The sequence below is a fragment of the Oncorhynchus tshawytscha genome, linkage group LG04 (assembly GCF_018296145.1).
Source record: "Oncorhynchus tshawytscha isolate Ot180627B linkage group LG04, Otsh_v2.0, whole genome shotgun sequence".
In the NCBI taxonomy this organism is placed as follows: domain Eukaryota; kingdom Metazoa; phylum Chordata; class Actinopteri; order Salmoniformes; family Salmonidae; genus Oncorhynchus; species Oncorhynchus tshawytscha.
The window spans coordinates 27,789,088-27,808,892 of NC_056432.1; the positions used below are offsets into that span (position 1 = coordinate 27,789,088).

The 19,805-nt window shown below is 39.3% G+C and overlaps 1 protein-coding gene across 4 annotated transcripts; it reads left to right on the top strand.

The window, feature by feature from the left end:
- The first annotated feature begins 6,647 nt into the window (after window positions 1-6,647).
- On the top strand, window positions 6,648-13,147 carry LOC112248461 (early growth response protein 3). Of its 4 annotated transcripts, none has more exons than XM_024417503.1 (3): window positions 6,648-6,735; window positions 6,969-7,115; window positions 10,435-13,147. In XM_024417503.1, exons 2-3 carry the CDS (start codon window positions 6,998-7,000, stop codon window positions 11,538-11,540), a joined length of 1,224 nt encoding a protein of 407 aa, XP_024273271.1. In that variant the 5' UTR covers window positions 6,648-6,735; window positions 6,969-6,997; the 3' UTR covers window positions 11,541-13,147. The 4 variants fall into 4 exon arrangements, with proteins under 4 accessions (XP_024273271.1, XP_024273270.1, XP_024273273.1 ...); XM_024417505.2 differs by having other exon boundaries at window positions 6,650-6,735; window positions 7,030-7,115; XM_024417502.1 differs by having other exon boundaries at window positions 6,649-7,115.
- Window positions 13,148-19,805: the final 6,658 nt, after the last annotated feature.

The window sequence follows — 19,805 nt, forward strand, 5'->3', positions numbered from 1 at the left end:
ATGAAAGTTTACAATAAATGCATAGCCTTTGTCCTCATATATTATACACTAGGAGGTTCTTGCGTCAAATCTAGCCATCCATTTTCTTATCCTCACCATGGACTTCGAAATTAGATTAGGCCCTATGATTGAAATGTTGATTCATAGTTTTGTATTGATGATACCAATGTATGAAAAACATCTTATTTTAGCAATATGAGCAATCTTAGCTAGCAAAACAATGTATAACTTCAGTTTTTAGAACCCATATGGTAAAATAAATATTGGTGTTGGGCAACTTTTATTGCTGTTTTATAACTTGTATAAATCATATTTGTCCTACTGTAAGGAATAAGTAGGCTATTGTTCATTGGATACAAGAATGAGGAACAGACATTTGAATTGGTCCACCTGAAGATGGAAAAAAGTCAACTAATTTGATTATATATCCATAGTGCCTTTGTATATTTCCACACAGTATTAAAATTAACTGGGATAAGCCGGTGCTTCCACGGAATCCCTATATGCAAACCAGACAGGGAGCTCTGGTCCAGGTGATGTAACGCATTGCTACCACCATGCATGCTGCTTCCCGCACTGTGACTCCTCATGTACCTGGACGTCTAGGAAATACAACAGGTAGCTATCATATTCCAGCTGGCCCAGTTTCCTTTCTCCACCACATATAAAGGCTTCCCCAGAAGGGGGGTCTGGTCCTCATGGTGTTCTAGTTCAAAGGGAATTCCCTCACTGGTTTGCATCCGTAAAATAACCGTTGGCCATTTACTAGAGGGAGGTGCAATGACACTGCTTTGACACTGCTTTTCAACTGTGCTACTAGACACATACATCTTTGTGGGCCTCTGCTAAAGGGCTATAACCTATCAGCTGAGGGAGTCAAATAAATAACATATATTCCCATTCACATCTGGTTTAAAAACACTTTTATTTCCTTTCACATTTATTTTCAGACTCAGACTTCTTGTTTGGAGTTAAGGTCGCAGTTGTAAAGGAGAACTTGTTCTCAACTGGCCTACCTGGTTAAATAAAAGGTGAAATAAATAATGAATAAAAATAATAAAAATCAAAGGAAATCCAATTGTATTTGTCACATGCACCGAATACAACAGGTGAATACTTTATCGTGAATGCTTACTTACGAGTCCTTTCCAAACAATGCAGAGTTAAAAGTAACACAAGATTGACAAACTTTTTTTTTTTAAAGAAATTGTCTCGTGTGGTCCCTCTCCGGCCTTTAGGTCACCAGGCTGCTCGTTATGGCGCACACCTGTCACCATCTTTACGCACATCAGCGCATTATGACACTCACCTGGACTCCTTCACCTCCTTGATTACCTGCCCTGTATATATATGTCAGTCCTTTTGGTTCCTTCCCTAGGTGTCATTGTTTCTGTTTCATGTCTGTGTGCTGTTCGGGTTTCTTGTGTTGTATTATGTTCCGTATATTTATTAAAACACTCACTCCCTTTACTTCCTTCCCGACTCTCAGCGCATGTTGTTACAGAAATAGTAACACAATATAACAACAATAACGAGGCTATATACAAGGAGTACCGGTACCGAGTCAATGTGCAGGGGTACAAGGTAGTTGAGGTATTTGAGGTAATATGTACATGTAGGTAGGGATAAATGTGACTAGGCAATCAGGATAGATATCAAACAGATTAGCAGCAGCATATGTGAAGAGTGTGAAAGTGTGTCTACAGTATGTGTGAGTGTGTGTGAAGAGTCCAGTGAGTGTGCATAGAGCCAGTGCATGATTGTCAGTAAAAAATTAAAAAATAAAACAAGGGGTCAATGCAAATTGTCCAGGTAGCCATTTAATTAAATGTTCAGCAGTCTTATGGCTTGGGGGTAATAGCTCTTAAGGAGCCTTTTTGTCCCAGACTTGGCGCCCCTGTAGCGCTTGCCGTGTGGTAGCAGAGAGAACAGTCAATGACTTGGGTGTCTGGAGTCTTTGACAATTTGTAAGGCCTTCCCCTGACACCGCCTTGTATAGAGGTCCTAGATGGTAGGGAGCTTGGGTCCAGTGATGCACTGCAGAGGGTAGTGCCTACGGCCCAGTACCTTGTGGTCAGATGCCAAACACTTTCCATACCAAGCAGGATGCAGCCAGTGAAGATGCTCTTATTGGATGATGGTGTTGATATGAGCCATGACCAGATTTTCAAAGCATTTCATGACTACCGCTGTGAGTGCTAAGGGGCGATAGTAATTTAGACAGGTTACCTTGGTCATTCTTGGGCACAGGGACTATGGTGGTCTGCTTGAAACATGTAGGTCAGGGAGAGGTTGAAAATGTCAGTGAAGACACTTGCCAGCTGGTCCACGCATGCTCTGAGTATGTGTCCTGGTAATCTGTCCTGGTAATCAGCTATGGCGATCGTGATCACACAGTCGTCCTGGAACAGCTGGTGCTCTCATGCAGGGTTCAGTGTTGCTTGCTTCAATGAAACATATATATTTTTTTTTATTTAACTAGGCAAGCAAGTTAAGAACAAATTCTTATTTACAGTGCCTTGCGAAAGTATTCGGCCCCCTTGAACTTTGCGACCTTTTGCCACATTTCAGGCTTCAAACATAAAGATATAAAACTGTATTTTTTTGTGAAGAATCAACAACAAGTGGGACACAATCATGAAGTGGAACGACATTTATTGGATATTTCAAACTTTTTTAACAAATCAAAAACTGAAAAATTGGGCGTGCAAAATTATTCAGCCCCCTTAAGTTAATACTTTGTAGCGCCACCTTTTGCTGCGATTACAGCTGTAAGTCGCTTGGGGTATGTCTCTATCAGTTTTGCACATCGAGAGACTGAAATTTTTTCCCATTCCTCCTTGCAAAACAGCTCGAGCTCAGTGAGGTTGGATGGAGAGCATTTGTGAACAGCAGTTTTCTGTTCTTTCCACAGATTCTCGATTGGATTCAGGTCTGGACTTTGACTTGGCCATTCTAACACCTGGATATGTTTATTTTTGAACCATTCCATTGTAGATTTTGCTTTATGTTTTGGATCATTGTCTTGTCAGAAGACAAATCTCCGTCCCAGTCTCAGGTCTTTTGCAGACTCCATCAGGTTTTCTTCCAGAATGGTCCTGTATTTGGCTCCATCCATCTTCCCATCAATTTTAACCATCTGCCCTGTCCCTGCTGAAGAAAAGCAGGCCCAAACCATGATGCTGCCACCACCATGTTTGACAGTGGGGATGGTGTGTTCAGGGTGATGAGCTGTGTTGCTTTTACGCCAAACATAACATTTTGCATTGTTGCCAAAAAGTTCAATTTTGGTTTCATCTGACCAGAGCACCTTCTTCCACATGTTTGGTGTGTCTCCCAGGTGGCTTGTGGCAAACTTTAAACAACACTTTTTATGGATATCTTTAAGAAATGGCTTTCTTCTTGCCACTCTTCCATAAAGGCCAGATTTGTGCAATATACGACTGATTGTTGTCCTATGGACAGAGTCTCCCACCTCAGCTGTAGATCTCTGCAGTTCATCCAGAGTGATCATGGGCCTCTTGGCTGCATCTCTGATCAGTCTTCTCCTTGTATGAGCTGAAAGTTTAGAGGGACGGCCAGGTCTTGGTAGATTTGCAGTGGTCTGATACTCCTTCCATTTCAATATTATCGCTTGCACAGTGCTCCTTGGGATGTTTAAAGCTAGGGAAATCTTTTTGTATCCAAATCCGGCTTTAAACTTCTTCACAACAGTATCTCGGACCTGCCTGGTGTGTTCCTTGTTCTTCATGATGCTCTCTGCGCTTTTAACGGACCTCTGAGACTATCACAGTGCAGGTGCATTTATACGGAGACTTGATTACACACAGGTGGATTGTATTTATCATCATTAGTCATTTAGGTCAACATTGGATCATTCAGAGATCCTCACTGAACTTCTGGAGAGAGTTTGCTGCACTGAAAGTAAAGGGGCTGAATAATTTTGCACGCCCAATTTCAGTTTTTGATTTGTTAAAAAAGTTTGAAATATCCAATAAATGTCGTTCCACTTCATGATTGTGTCCCACTTGTTGTTGATTCTTCACAAAAAAATACAGTTTTATATCTTTATGTTTGAAGCCTGAAATGTGGCAAAAGGTCGCAAAGTTCAAGGGGGCCGAATACTTTCGCAAGGCACTGTACAATGACGGCCGGGGAACAGTGGGTTAACTGCCTTATTCAGGAGCAGAACGACAGATTTTTACCTTGTTAGCTCAGGGATTCAATCCAGCAACCTTTCGGTTACTGGCTCAACACTCTAAACACTAGGCTCCCCTAGAGAAAATGTAATCCAGATAACTCTTAATATCCCTGATCTGACTATTTATAGTGCAGTGAGGACACAAAAAATAATCCACAGATGACAATTTGTCACCCCATGGCTCACCTACTCACTGACTGTTCCACATAGCCTGTAGAGGGATGGGACACAGGTCTTCCCTGTGCATTCTGTTAGGGGATTTTTACTAACACACTGAGCATGATTCAGACTTTCACCCACACACTCTATGTTCAGTTTATTAGGAGTGTCTGTGAGCTAATACAAGACTGTTTAATCTCCCGTGCTTAAATAATCAAGCTCAGAAATGTCCACCACATTTTATTTTTTCAAACTAATTTGATTATATATACACACACCACTCAGCATTATTGAGTTTAGAATGATTTGAATATGAAAATAAGGATTTGAATATGTTGCCATAGAGCAGTGGCCAGTTATGTTTGTCTGGCCATACTATTGTTATTGTTATCATTATAGCAGCAGTAGCTTGTAGTATCTTAGTAATAGCCCAATAGTAGTCAGTGTCCTATAGAGGTGAATTCACAAGCCTACTAACCCCACACTGTCATATGGACATTTTCAAACAGTTCTATCAAGTAAAACAAACAAGGGATTGTATATTAATTAGGTAAGAAACACAACATTTTGTCTTTCAGGTTCCTCAAATTGGTGAATTATGACCCATGACGTTTTGTCGTCTGTGGTTCCTTTAATGTCTGTGGGTTCCGATCTATTTTCCACCTACCAGTGGCTTAACCGGAACTTTACTAACCAAATACAGACAAGGGGCGGTGCCGGATCAATGCCTTATTTGGAGTTTCCACTTTAGCGGCAACTTGGCTCTCAAAGTCAGAGCAAGCCTGTGGATTCACTGAGCGCTTGCAATATTTACACGCTATTAACTCTGACAATTACTGTATTTGTAAACCACTGTTGTTGCATGAAAGGGGTTTTAATGAGTAGAAGGACAATCAAACCCCTGTGCGTTATGTTGGGCAAACTATGTGTCACCATGCAAAGTATATGGATGAAATTTCTCAGATGTTTTATTTTTTTTAAATAAAGGGAGGACAAGTTCAAGCAGGACTGATGTACTGTATACAGATCAACGTCAAGAAGCCAGTGTGGTGCAACATTAAGACAAGAGACACACGTTGGGGACATTGAGCCCACTATAATCAAGTATGAATTGTATTGTACATCCCTAAAATCTTTATTTGCCTCCATACTGATATTGTAGGCTATAAAGCCATTATTTTAATTTTACTATCATGTGTAATAATGAAATACATGTGTATAACACTCTACATACATTTTATTCATGACTTAAATCACGCTAAAACATTTCCAGGTTTCAAGTGAAGAGCTGACATGCCCTCTCCATACTTTTACGCACAGTTGTCTCTGGCACCAGTATTGTGTATGGATTCAAGTGGTTGAGTGGGTAAAGGCCGGAATATTTAACTTTTTATCTCAGAAGGAATAATTGCAATGATTCGGCAAAAGCAGCTTTACACATGGATGATGATTCCAACGTCATTTTGACTAGCATGATTCTAACGCGTAGTCCAGTTGTGTGTTCTAATATGACAAAGGATAAAGGTGAAATATGTTCTCGAGGACAAGACGAATGCAATACCTCATATCAAACATTTTATATTAATGTGAATTCGTCAACCGGTAGCAAAGTAGCCGACTGCACAATGAAGAAATCATGATCCGCCTCATAGCAGACCCAACACAGGCTTCGCTCCACACAGCTCATCCTTCGCTTCAACATGTCTTCCTGCAACGGACTATAATGCTGTGTTTTTAACCAAGTGGGAAAGCGGTAATTTCCAGTTTCAAGTATAAAATACGAGTTCGATGCATTCACGTGCTTTGAACTCGTTGAGAAACGCTGATTAGCTAATGGCAAACCAGCTGCGTCAACCATAAATAAAAATAGGCTACAGCTATCGTGCTCGCACACAAATTGTGTTCAAAAACCGGACTAATAGATTGCTATTTATAAATATTTTTTGTAGTCGCATTTAACTGCCGAAAATGCTGTTGTCGCGGTCATTTCCTTTGTGGGTTATGTCAGAGTTCACCATGTGGGAAAAGTCGGAGGTCAGGGATGATAAAGGAGTTCCTAATAGGCCTACTAGTTGGAGGTGTTTCAAGTGTTTTTTCCTAGTCATATATGGTAAATACCACATTCCCCCTAGATTATGAATGCAGCATAATGTTCCACTATGAGGTGCTTCCATTGGTGACGTGTTGTGTGCGGTTTGGCTTTGTGTATCCATAAATGGTCATCTACGTCACATAAATGTTCCGTCCCCCTATTTAATACCAGCAAGCGCTGGAGTTCCCTATCCGAGCTATACAGAGCAGCGCTACTCTTGTGAAACCACCACCACCGTTTCATTGATTCACAGACTTTAAACACACAACATGCAAACAAGAAGGTAATGACAGGTCTCATTGTAACTATATTAATAACAATTGCCTGTGACAGTTAAGCTCTACTATATCTCAAAGGAGAGATATCAACGGTGTCTCTGAAGGGAACTTGGATACAACATCTAGGATCTTTTTTTCTCCACTCTCTAACACTTATAGATCATCATCTACTGTGTATTTTTCTATTCGGATACCTGCACGTTGCCATTTATGTCAGACTAAATAACTGCTATGACAGGGAAACTGGCGGACAAGCTCCCTCTTACAATGAGCAGTTTAATAAACACGATTCCTGACAGTCTTTACCCAGAAGAGGACATTCCGACGTCTATGAACATTTTCACCAATACGGATTCTATAAACCACTACTCGCAAATGAATACAGGTAAGCATAGTTTACTTTATGTGGGATGTGATTGGATTATGCTCTATCCAGACTCTGCTGTAACTACAGCGCGTCTCAGCTGTGGAGATCATGCAGGCACCGCAACAGTTGTCTTGGAGCGCGCGCAACGACCATCACCCAGGCACCTGTTTGCGCTTCGGGCTGTTACGCACATGATCGATCTCGATTGAATACTTTGTTTTTTAAAGCATTTTTCACAATGGTTGGCTACTATTATTTCGATTACATGTAAAACAAGTGCTGTAACTGTTAACCATATTATAAGAGGCAAGCTTTTATGCCAGAAATAGGCGTAACAATGTCCAAGCCTATGAGTTTCCCTGGCTACTGTCACACTTTCACGACCTTAAATTTGCAAGTAAGGTCAAACAGTAATGTAATGTAAATAGGCCTAACATGAATTTATCTGCCCTGGTGAAAGCTTACCCAAAATGATTGGCATGTCTTTAAAGTGAAAGTAAAACGCACAAATTTGCGAAAATTCATAGATTAAAATGTAATCACCAAAACAAAAACATAAATTAATGTGGATAGGCCTACATATTTTTTGTTTACTTAAATTGTACCATGATAAAGCCACAGTTGTGTTGATAGGCTATAAATAAATGTGCCACTGTAACCAAAACAACATTGCACACATTGCCTGTGCATAAGACATTCATTATTTCTAGCTAACATTACATTAATTAATTCACCACTGTTTGTTTATTTATTGACAATTTAGAGATTATTTTTGGATTGGACTATGAGTGGCATGGCCATTCACTTTAAAGTGGGAGTTTGACCGACGTTTCAAACTTGCCCATGCCTATAGCCTAACGAGTAGACTGTAGGCTTTACGACGATTAGGCTACATATAGCTACAAATCTATGAAGATAATTTATTTGTTTGCTCTCACTTGAATGCAAGTCTCCAGATGACAGCAACTTTCATTTTTAGAGATGTGTGTCATACAATTATAATTTATTCTGTTTAAATTGAATGCAAGGGTTTGTCAATTTCAAAATGAAGTTCAGAAGAATCACTTTTATATAATCATTGAAACGATCCTTGATAGCAATAGCTGTACATACATGTTTTCAGATCAATATGCTCCCGACACACCAACAGATTTTATTCAAATGTACAACCGACAGTAGGCTATATACAGCTGTAGCACATTTCAATTGGACCTCTTGGACATCAATAGGTGAGGAATGACAATTGTATAGTAGCCTACTAAAATTAATATATTTGGCATTAAATAATTGTTGTTGGAGTTGTTAGCGACAAGATAAAGAAAAAGGCCTATACAATATTTAATAATTAAATATTGTACAGTAAAGTAGTCTAATTATTTCACTATACAGAAGTATAAAGCCAACTGAAGTGTCATTGCGCTTTAGAGGTTCATCAATGTATGGTTAAAATTGTCCTAATATGATCTATATTGATAATCGAATATCTATGGACATGTGTTATTTGTCAATATGTTAAGGCCTATTAATTTGCAAAGTAAATGTAGATTAATAATTAGAAATTGTAAACAACCTTTCAAATGTCTGAAAACACAGCACCAACCACTTCTAATTATAATATGGATATAGCTATATTCTATCATTACACATCCCCGTGACTTAGTACAGTAGTGTTTTGCCAATCCCTTAAAATTATACTTGCTCTGATATAAGTATCACCTCTCGATACTCCAGAGATAACAGCATGCTTTTTATAGCTAATCAATACATTTCTGACAAAGGTCATGAAAGAGATGGAAACCCTTTTACATTTCTCACAATTAGGTTAGCCAGGTGTTTACCAGGTAGTCATCAATAAATTATAATGTGACATGTTCATTACATATAATATCTGACTACATATCCTCATTTAAATCACATATGTTTCTGATGACTATTGACTATGATGAGTAACACTTTGAAGTACCTATTTGATACCTCTAGAGTCAGGTGTTAGGTCCCGTGTGCAAGTGGTGTTCTCTCACAATATTCACCACCAAAGCAATAACACCAGCTCACTTGAGAGCAATATCTGTGACACTGCTGAAATGTTCAAGTCAAAATATTGAGGAAGATTACAGCAAGATATAATGGCTGCCTTGTATTCATACAGCCTAATGTCTAAAACACACACACCTAAGCATTTGCTATTTTTAGGCTTGTTTTCTTCAACTTCACCTCCAGAATAATTAAAACATATGCCAAAAGTTTTTTAAATTTACATCATGTGTTCAATAGATGTGTGAAACATATGTAGTTTTGGTTTTGTTTGTTTCATCATGCTTTGCCCTTAGCCAAATTCTGGTAAACAGACAGTAATTACTAGGACTGAATATATAAGCACCCCTGTGTATAATTTATTGCAACTTGAATGATGGGCTGATATAGGCTGTCTGATGATGTATGAATTCTTTCAAAATGTCTGCACAAAACCTGTTAAAATCTCTGCACGCAACTGTGCCATCTCAGAACTCCATTCATTTGGATATTTTCAATGCAGGTGTCTGATATGACATGTAATAATTGTAATGCTGCCACATATACCTAAGATAGTGTGTTTTTTACTAGTGCTATAGTAGCCTGACAAAAGTGAAAGAAACAAGAAAGTTACTGTGAACATAACATTTAGCTAGAAGACGAAATGTGCATTTCTATGGCCGAATATGCGTACACTGTAGCTGACCAAGTGATCTGAGTAGGAAGTACACTTTACAGTTCGATTTGCTCATTTTGTGTAGATTTCATGTTCTGCTAAAACCCATGCAGCTACAGTACAGTGGACATACATGTATCTGTGAGAGTGCTGGCAGTGGTGTCTGGCTTACGCCCTGTTGAGAGGGAATCAGATCTTGCCATTCACTGTGGCTGTCCTCCTGTGGGACATACAATGACTGGATCAAAGGGGGGTGTTTAGGTCTTGATTTATGAGAGCTTGTGGGATCTGAGAGAGAGAACATTGTCTCAGATGCACAAGTCAGTGGATAAACTTGCAGGTCTGACACCACCGCTCACTTTTTCCTAATGAACTGGATTGGACTGCTTTGTTTTAAGATTTCTTCTTGGCAGACTATTTGCAGAGATATGCAGAGAAGCTGAATTTCAGACTAATCGAGGACTCTGACTGAAATATCAAGCAGGTTCATATTTATCATAGTCTAGTAGCTTCTAGACTCAAACTTTTCTGTACTAGTAGTACTGCACACTTTCACGTATGTTTCTTTTCTAACAGGTTTCTAACATGTTATAGCAACTGGGTGAACTACTCATTGACACTACTTCAATTTGTTTCCCTTTCATCCAGATAATATCATGGATCTGGGGATGGGAAGTGATAAGGGAAATTCAGAGATCCAGTACGGCTCTAGCTTCCAGTCCAGCCGCAGCGGGCAGCCGGTCACCTATTTGGGGAAGTTTGCCTTCGATACTCCTCCGTCGGGTGGAATGGGGGGCTCTGGCTGGTGTTCAGACAACAATATCATTAGTTTAGTAAGTGCTGGGATCTTGGGCGTCTCCCCGTCGCCTGGAACTATCACCACACAGACATCGTCCTCTGGAGCCAGCATGGGCGGCCAGTCCTCAGATATGGAGCAGGTCTATGGTCCGCCACTGCCTGCTTATTCCACCTGCAGCGAGCTGTACCAGGATCAGGTCTCCTTCCACCACAGTCCTGCTACCAGCACTACCCTCGGCTACCCCAGCAATGACTACCACACCACCTCCAAGCCCTCCATGGATGGGAGCCTTTTCTCTATGATCCCAGACTATAACCTCTTCCATCATCAGGGTGAGGTTGGCATGATGGAGCACAAGCCTTTCCAGTCCATGGACCCCATTCGTGTCAACCCCCCACCCATCACACCACTAGAGACTATTCGCGCATTCAAAGACAAGCAGATTCATCCAGGTTTCATGGGCGGGCAGCAGCATGCTCCTCAGCACCACCAGCCACCACAGACACTAACACTCAAACCAATCCGACCACGGAAGTACCCAAACCGGCCCAGCAAAACCCCTGTGCATGAGCGGCCACATGCCTGCCCAGCAGAAAACTGTGACAGACGCTTCTCCCGTTCAGATGAACTGACACGCCACCTCCGCATCCACACGGGTCACAAACCCTTCCAGTGCCGCATATGTATGCGCTCCTTCAGCCGAAGCGACCACCTGACTACCCACATCCGCACGCACACGGGCGAGAAGCCCTTCTCCTGTGAATTCTGTGGACGCAAGTTTGCCCGGAGTGATGAGCGCAAGAGACATGCCAAAGTTCACCTCAAGCAGAAGGACAAGAAGCCGGCCGACAAGGGGAGTGGAGCGGCTGGCAGCCACAGCTCACCCCCCAATTCCTGTGGTGGCAGTGGGGGGCCTAGCAGTGGCAACATCATGACTGTCACTACCTGTGCTTAGGATGGACCATCACCATGCCCTAACATAAGACTGGGGAGGGAAGGATCCTATCCACAATGAGACAAATAGGTGACTCTTTCTCTCTCGTTTTCTCTTACACTCCATCTCTTTAAATTTTTATTTCCATGTAATATTTCCCTCCTCTATTTGGAGATGTCATCTTGTAAGAGTATGGGAAGAAGAGGACATAGACGGGAGAGACAGCAACTGTGTGAATGTTTGCAAGCAGAGGGGCATCATGGCACCGGCTGTCCAAGAGGACATGGCATATCTTTGATAATGAAATTCAAGTTTCTGAAGTCATACTTTATCATGTATTGTGTTTTCTGAGAAATTCACCAAAAATCTTGGATGTGATGGGATCCAAAAAAATTATGATTTGGGTTTAGATTGAATTACAACTGGGCGTAGAATAAGGTGAGCTATGTTTGGGATGTATGCATTTATTTCATCTGGTTGTTTAAAAGTGCAATTGGTTGTATTTGTGTACTGTTGTTGATACCTTATTTGCTGCACTTTCCATTGCCTTGTCTTTTTGTTGTAAAATACTTTTTTACACATATTTTTTATTATTATTATTGTTTCTCAAAAGAATGTGCCAAACGTTTTGGGATAATACTGCTAAATTTGTTTTCTTAATTGTGCCTGGGATTAACCAAACATTACAAATACATAAACTATGTTTCCAACGTTGATTTAAGGTAGATTGTTAACATTAGCCCCAAAATACTAAAACTTGTTATTTTATTATAATTTGAGCAATTATAAGTATCACAGTTACAACTCAGTTGGTCAAAATTCTTTTGCTATAAACTCAAAAACATCAGCATAAAACAAACCCACATGAATATTGGTTTTGTCCATTCAAACCCGATCCTGTGTTCAATGGACCAGTCTTTGGTGGTAATCTATTGTCGTCTGATGCACACTAAATAAAATGGATTGCAACATTAATGTTAAATCTTCATGAACTGATGAAGAATGTAACATATTCACTACAAATTACACAAATCCATGACAGAAAGCTTATCAAGATACCCAAGATAAAACAAAAATCTATATTTTAAGTTTAGTGCTTATGTTTCTTAAAAAATATATATATATTACCGTCTATCTTCCAAGGGTTCCCCTTGGTCACATTTATATGTGTATTTAAAGACACACTCGACCAAACTTGAAGTGAAATGCTAAGAGCGCAGAGAATAAGACTGAAACATTGAAATACCTGCATCTATACTACAAGTCAACATTTCTGAATAACAGCAGAGATGAAGAGGGCCTTTTATCTGTGCATTCACTGAGAGACCTGCCAGTTATATTCATGTAATTAGAGATATTGTAAAATAAAATGTTTTGCATATTGTTACAATGAGCAACATCTTTAAGAAATACTATAGAATCTACATGGTATTGCCATGTTTACACCTGCTATTTTGAGAGATCCTGAATTTAAAATGGTTATTATTTTTTGTATAGTGAGAGATATATACAGGTACTTCAACTTTTATACTCAGACTGTCAAAGGCACCATATACTTCAGTATTAAATTGTGCATTTGTATGCATGTGTATGTAGAAGTACAATATATAAAAACAAATGTATACATACACACATTTCTTATTGACTGAATGCTTGTGCAGAAGGGGTCTTAAAATGCTTCTTGTAAAGTAATGATAATGCAGAAAGTTTAGTGAACTAGTCATTGCACAAGACTTGAGCATTGACAGTGCCAAATGGGGTTCATTATCTTCCATTTCAAAACGATCTAATATTATTTGTACCTACTATAGGGTTCTTAGCAGAAAGTGGTTTGAGGAAACACTAAATGTGTTCTTAAACTAAATAAACAAAAATCTGAACAAAAATCTTAGTATTTCAATTGCAAACAAGCCTGTAATGTATGGATTCCAAAGTTCAGACAAATATATTGAAAAAAAGAAGCCTAGTACACAGTATGCAACATTTTTCACTGTCCACATGGATTTTTAGATCAGTAAGGCAATATCAGTATGCAATATACAGTCTTACAAGTGGCAAGTCTGGCATTGACTGAAGGCTACGCTACTTGAATTACTTTAGATTCAGATAAATACATTTCTTACAATAATCTTGGGTCACTGATTTTAAAAATGCACTCATATGTGTGTCAAATATATAAAATCATTAAACAAGTAGTCAAATAAGTCAAATCATATAATCTTGTAATTTCATTAATGATAACAATGTATAGGTAATAATGTACTACAAAATCATTTGAGGGATGTAAATCCAAACTGTTTGGGAATTTATCCACTACATTTGATTGTTGTCTTCACTGTGCTCAATGCTCTAGTCAGCTTTGGTCTTGGCGTTTCTCTGATTCCCCTGAAAGGGCAGTTATTTTACCCCTCCTCTCCCATCTGGCCCTGTGTGCGATAATTAATGCACCACAGTCGAATGTGTTCTCTGTGTGTTTGATATGGATTACTTATTGTCATAGCAGCTCTTGATTGAAAATTTCAACAAAGGTCAAAAACAAGGATTTATAAATGCGTTGCTCACTAAATTACAGCATTCTCCAATGTGCTTCCAAGGCCACATTTCCTCTTTCCTGTGCAAACTGGTTTTCATTGCTAGGCTTCCTGGCAAGTGTCCACTTATTTTCCAATTAATTTGGCCCCAGAGTGTCTTTCTCCAGTTCATCTACTGTAAATGGGTAAATGAACAGACCCCTTGCATTGTCTGACAGACTTGGTGAGTTCACACATACAGTATCATCTCACTTATTATTTAAATCAATTGCTTTCTGAAGTGCATTTTAGGACAGTTGTATTCCTGGTGCCAATTATGAATATTTCCGGGACTTTGCTTGAGCTAGTTTGATGAATGGCAGGATTTTAAAAAGGATAGTTCACTGATCATGATTAGTTAGCAAGTGAATAGTAGTAAGTGAAAAAATAAACAATATAGAAGGGGAATGTAGATGATTACAGTCCATCTATAATGATACTCAAATAACACTGGTCTGTATTGATTCAAAACATGTATCATTTGAAGTGGGATTTGCCTTAAGCTAAGTGAAGTGTAGAAAACTGTATGTATGGCTTGGAATATTCAGTTATGGCCTTTAATGTTAAAAGTGTGTGTATAAGCAAGTGTATCCATCTTAACTTCTCTGGTTAATTGAAGGGATGAAATTCTCAACAGCTGAGATGGGATTGGCTCACAGGTGGAAAAGGCAAATACAATCTATACTGAACAAATATATAAATGCAATATGCAACAATTTTACTGAGTTACAGTTCATATAAGGAAATCAGCCAATTGAAATAAATTCATTAGGCCCGAATCTGTGGATTTTACATGACTGGGCAGGGGTGCAGCCAAGGGTGGGCCTAGGAGGACATAGGCTCCGGGCCCAGCCAATCAGAATGAGTTTTCCCCCACAAAAGGGCTTTATTACAGAAAGAAATACTCCTCTGTTTCATCAGCTGTCCGGGTGGCTGGTTTCAGATGATCCCGCAAGTGAAGAAGCTGGATGTGGCGGTCCTGGGCTAGTGTGGTACACGTGGTCTGCGGTTGCGAGGCCGGTTGGACATACTGATAAATTCTCTAAAATGACGTTGGAGGCGGCTTATGGTAGAGAAATGAACATGCAATGCCCTGGCAACAGCTCTAATGGACATTTCTGCAGTCAGCATGCCAATTGCATGCTCCCTCAACTTGAGAAATCTGTGGTATTGTGTACTGCACATTTTAGAGTGGCCTTTTATTGTCCCCAGCACAAGGTACACCTGTGTAATGATCATGCTGTTCAATCAGTTTTTTGATATACCACACCTGTCAGGTGGATGGGTTATCTTGGCAAAGGAGAAATGCTCAGTAATAGGGATGTAAACAAATTTGTGCACAAAATTGGAAAAAAAATATATTTTTGTGCTTATGGAACATTTCTGGGATCTTTTATTTCAGCTCATGAAACATGGGACCAACATGACTTCGTTTTTAAGGGCACATCGATAATGAGCTAAATATCCTCAGACTTATTCTGTACCTTTTCATTCAGCCAACATGGTTCAGCAACAAAGCCTTGTAGTAAGAGTAGAATAACAAAGACAAAGACAGTTTTCAGAGATCATATGGCAGTCCTGTGCATTTGATGCTCGTATGTGGGGGTTCAAATGTTAAGTTTATGGTGAATGAGGTTTGGTTTTAAAGAATACTGTGTTTATCTAGCTCTCGGTGAGAAGAGTTGAAGTTTTGCTCGGAAGAGAGGAGAATACGCCAACATTATTTCCATCTGTCACCCAAAGACGTAATTACTAGGGGATGTTGTCATCTGTCATATTTCTGACTAATGCAAAGTTCAGTGTAAAAGCATGGTCTATATTACATTTAACAATTGTACATTTTTATTTCACATTACTGTTAAATATAAAATCACTGTAACAAGGTCTGAAATCAAAAACTGTCCTCATGAATCATGATTCAATAGTGCTTTCTTTGTCCCATTTGATCAGAACACAGTACTATCAAGACTGTTTTCCTTTTTGTATTTGTCTTGAACTGGAATGATTTTAGAGGATACATTAAGTGTGTAAGAGATTTAAATAAGAGATCTCCCTTCATATCTTCTCCTCCTCATCCTGATAGTTCTCTGCTCAGTCCTGGACTCGAGCCAACCTTAACAGCCATGTTTGGGCCAAATTGGGATGCAAGGTTGGGTGATTAGGAACAATATGCGATGAGAACTCCACAAAAGTAACAAAATGTAAATGTGACCTCAGTCAGCTTACAGCTCAAGGCGTCCCTGTGCTGATGTCTGTGTTTACTCATTAATTTACTCCCTGTAAAGCTGCCTTTGTGCAAGGTCATAAAAGACTGGAAGTAAACATTCCACACAAAACCTCTATGACCACTTTTGTACCAGGATAAATGACTGGCAGCTCATCTCATAATAATAACCAAAAAATTCAAATTTTTTAAAATGATGATAGATTTCTATCCTAAATGCTAATTTTGAGGATGGTACCAGACATTTTCAAGGTGGTCCATACTAGTGTAGGTTCATCTTTGGTAGATGGCACTGAAATGTTTTAGCAAAATGTTTCTTTGTTATCTCCTGTGTTTTCTTTTCATTATATCTTCTTGTTTGCATGTGCACGAAAATGTTCCAAACATGTTTAGAGCCACCTTCAGGTTCTAAAGGTGGTGCTAAATTATTTTATTATGCATGAAAATAATGATTACAACAAAAATATTAAACTTAAGTAAAAGGGGACAGACAAACTGCGGAGCTACAAATATGGACATTTTGGAAAACACACTGGGATTTTTTTTTTTTTTTTTAAGAAAACAAGAGGTCTTGTTGAAAATGTTGTGGATTGTCTTACTTCATGTTTTTCTATTACCTTATAATAAGGTCCTAATATAAATTTTGAATATTGTAATGAAATGTATTATCCATTTGTGGTGAGGAGATGTACTCCCCTCATTGTTAACTTGGCACTTCAGTTTGTTGTAACGCAATTGTTTTTGTTATTTCTATGTAAAGTACTTGAATAAAGAAAATGAAAATGTGTGTGTGTACCATTTGCACTATTATATATACCGTTGAAGTCGGAAATTTATATACTCCTTACCCAAATACTTTTAAACTCAGTTTATCACAATTCCTGACATTTATTCCAAGTAAAAAATGCCCTGTCTTAGGTCAGTTAGGATCACCACTTTATTTTATGAATGTGAGACATCAGAATAATAGTAGAGAGAATTATTTATTTCAGCTTTTATTTCTTTCATCACATTCCCAGTGGGTCAGAAGTTTACATACACTCAATTAGTATTTGGCAGCATTGCCTTTAAATTGTTTAACTTGGGTAAAGCATTTCGGGTAGCCTTCCACAAGCTTCCCACAATAAGTTGGGTGAATTTTGGCCTATTCCTCCTGACAGAGCTGTTGTAACTGAGTCAGGTTTGTAGGCCTCCTTGCTTGCACACGCTTTTTCAGTTCTGCCCACAAATGTTCTATGGGATTGAGGTCAGGGCTTTGTGATGGCCACTCCAATACCTTGACTTTGTTGTCCTTAAGCCATTTTGCCACAACTTTGGAAGTATGCTTGGGGTCATTGTCCATTTGGAAGACCCATTTGCTTCAATTTATCCACGTAATTTTCCATCCTCATGTCATCAAGTGCATCAGTCCCTTCTGCAGCAAAGCACCCCTACAACATGATGCTGCCACCCCCGTGCTTCACGGTTGGGATGGTGTTCTTCGGCTTGCAAGCCTCCCCCTTTTTCCTCCAAACATAACGATGGTCATTATGGCCAAACAGTTCTATTTTTGTTTCATCAGACCAGAGGACATTTCTCCAAAAAGTATGAACTTTGTCCCCATGTGCAGTTGCAAACCATAGTCTGGCTTTTTTTAATGGCGGTTTGGAGCAGTGGCTTCGTCCTTGCTGAGCGGCCTTTCAGGTTATGTCGATATTGGACTCGTTTTACTGTGGATATAGATACATTTGTGCCTGTTTCCTCCAGCATCTTCACAAGGTCCTTTGCTGTTGTTCTGGGATTGATTTGCACTTTTCACGCCAAAGTACGTTCATCTCTAGGAGACAGAACGTGTCTCCTTCCTGAGCGGTTTGACGGCTGCGTGGTCCCATGATGTTTATACTTGCGTACTATTGTTTGTACAGATGAACGTGGTATCTTGAGGCGTTTGGAAATTGCTCCCAAGGATGAACCAGACTTGTGGAGGTTTACAATTGTTTTTCTGAGGTCTTGGGCTGATTTCTTTTGATTTTGACATGATGTCAAGCAAAGAGGCACTGAGTTTGAAGGTAGGCCTTGAAATACATCCACAGGTACACCTCCAATTGACTCAAAATATGTCAATTAGCCTAGCAGAAGCTTCTAAAGCCATGACATAATTTTCTGTAATTTTCCAAACTGTTTAAAGGCACAGTCAACTTAGTTAGTGTATGTCAACTTCTGACCCACTGGAATTGTGATACAGTGAATTATAAGTGAAATAATCTGTCTGTAAATAATTGTTGGAATAATTACTTGTGTCATGCACAAAGTAGATGTCCTAACCGACTTGCCAAAACTATAGTTTGTTAACAAGAAATTTGTGGAGTGGTTGAAAAACAAGTTTTAATGACTACAACCTAAGTGTATGTAAACTTCCGACTTCAACTGTATGTTTATACCATAGCGTTGTTGAATACTTTTTTCTGATTGGCTTAAAGGGCATTCTAGAGAATGCATTATTTCCCTTTATAAACTGGGTGGTTCAAGTCCTTAATGCTGATTGGCTGAAAAACCGTGGTATACAAAGGGTATGACAAAACATCTATTTTCACTGCTCTAATTATGTTGGTAACCAGTTTATAATAGCAATTACACAACGGGTGGGTCTAATCCTGAATGCTGATTGGTTAAAACCACATTACATATCTATTCCACAAGTTACCACTGGCTAAGTCAATGACTTTAAAATGCCCATTTACTATGCGCAATCCACTGTCTCATCAGCCCAGCAAGACAATTTATAAACATGAGCTCTACTATAAAAAGCATCTATACATTATCTCATATTTCTTTTAGACTAACATTTAGTTGTCAACAACGGATATTTGTATAAACCTTGCTGTCTGGATCTCCGACATTTGCAGCATTGTTTCAATATTCAAATTCGATCTCCAGCTGTCCCATAGTAACAAACATGTCAGGAGTCGGGACAAGACAGACACGCAGCGTTTCTCAGCCAGTCGAAATCATTAAATCAGCTGGCATCATTTTTATGGACATGTCAATTGAAAAAAGGTAAAACGAAACGAAGTGCAGCTAGTTTGCAGTCTTTACAGCTTCAGTTTGAAGTGATTGCGTTAGCTGTGATTTTGGCTAGCTCCTCTGAACACCAGTGCCCTGACGAGAAACACATTTTCTATGCCAGGCGAAATCGCGCCTCATTAAGTTCACTGTTATGATATGGATATGTCTAAATAAATGTCACTAGAAAACAGCTTAAACAAATGAAAATGCATCTACTGTTGTTATTCTGGCTGCACTGTTTGACATGACTGTAAATTGGCCATAGTTGGCTAGCTAGCAAGCAAGGGATATGAACGTTGCCAGCCAGTATGGCAATGGAACATTTAGAACGAACAACTGGGTCTCTTCCATAGATACAGAACAAAAAGACTGAACGACTGGGTCGCGTCTCTGGCAACTAAACCGATAGAACAAACGACCAGCCAGCTTGGGTAGCAAACCTAGATT

Bases quoted from the DNA above. Each gene is read 5' to 3' on its own strand.
- LOC112248461 (XM_024417502.1), top strand. From the start codon at position 6,962: ATGACAGGGAAACTGGCGGACAAGCTCCCTCTTACAATGAGCAGTTTA. The intron at 7,116-10,434 runs GTAAGCATAGTT...CCTTTCATCCAG, and splicing joins CTACTCGCAAATGAATACAG to ATAATATCATGGATCTGGGG.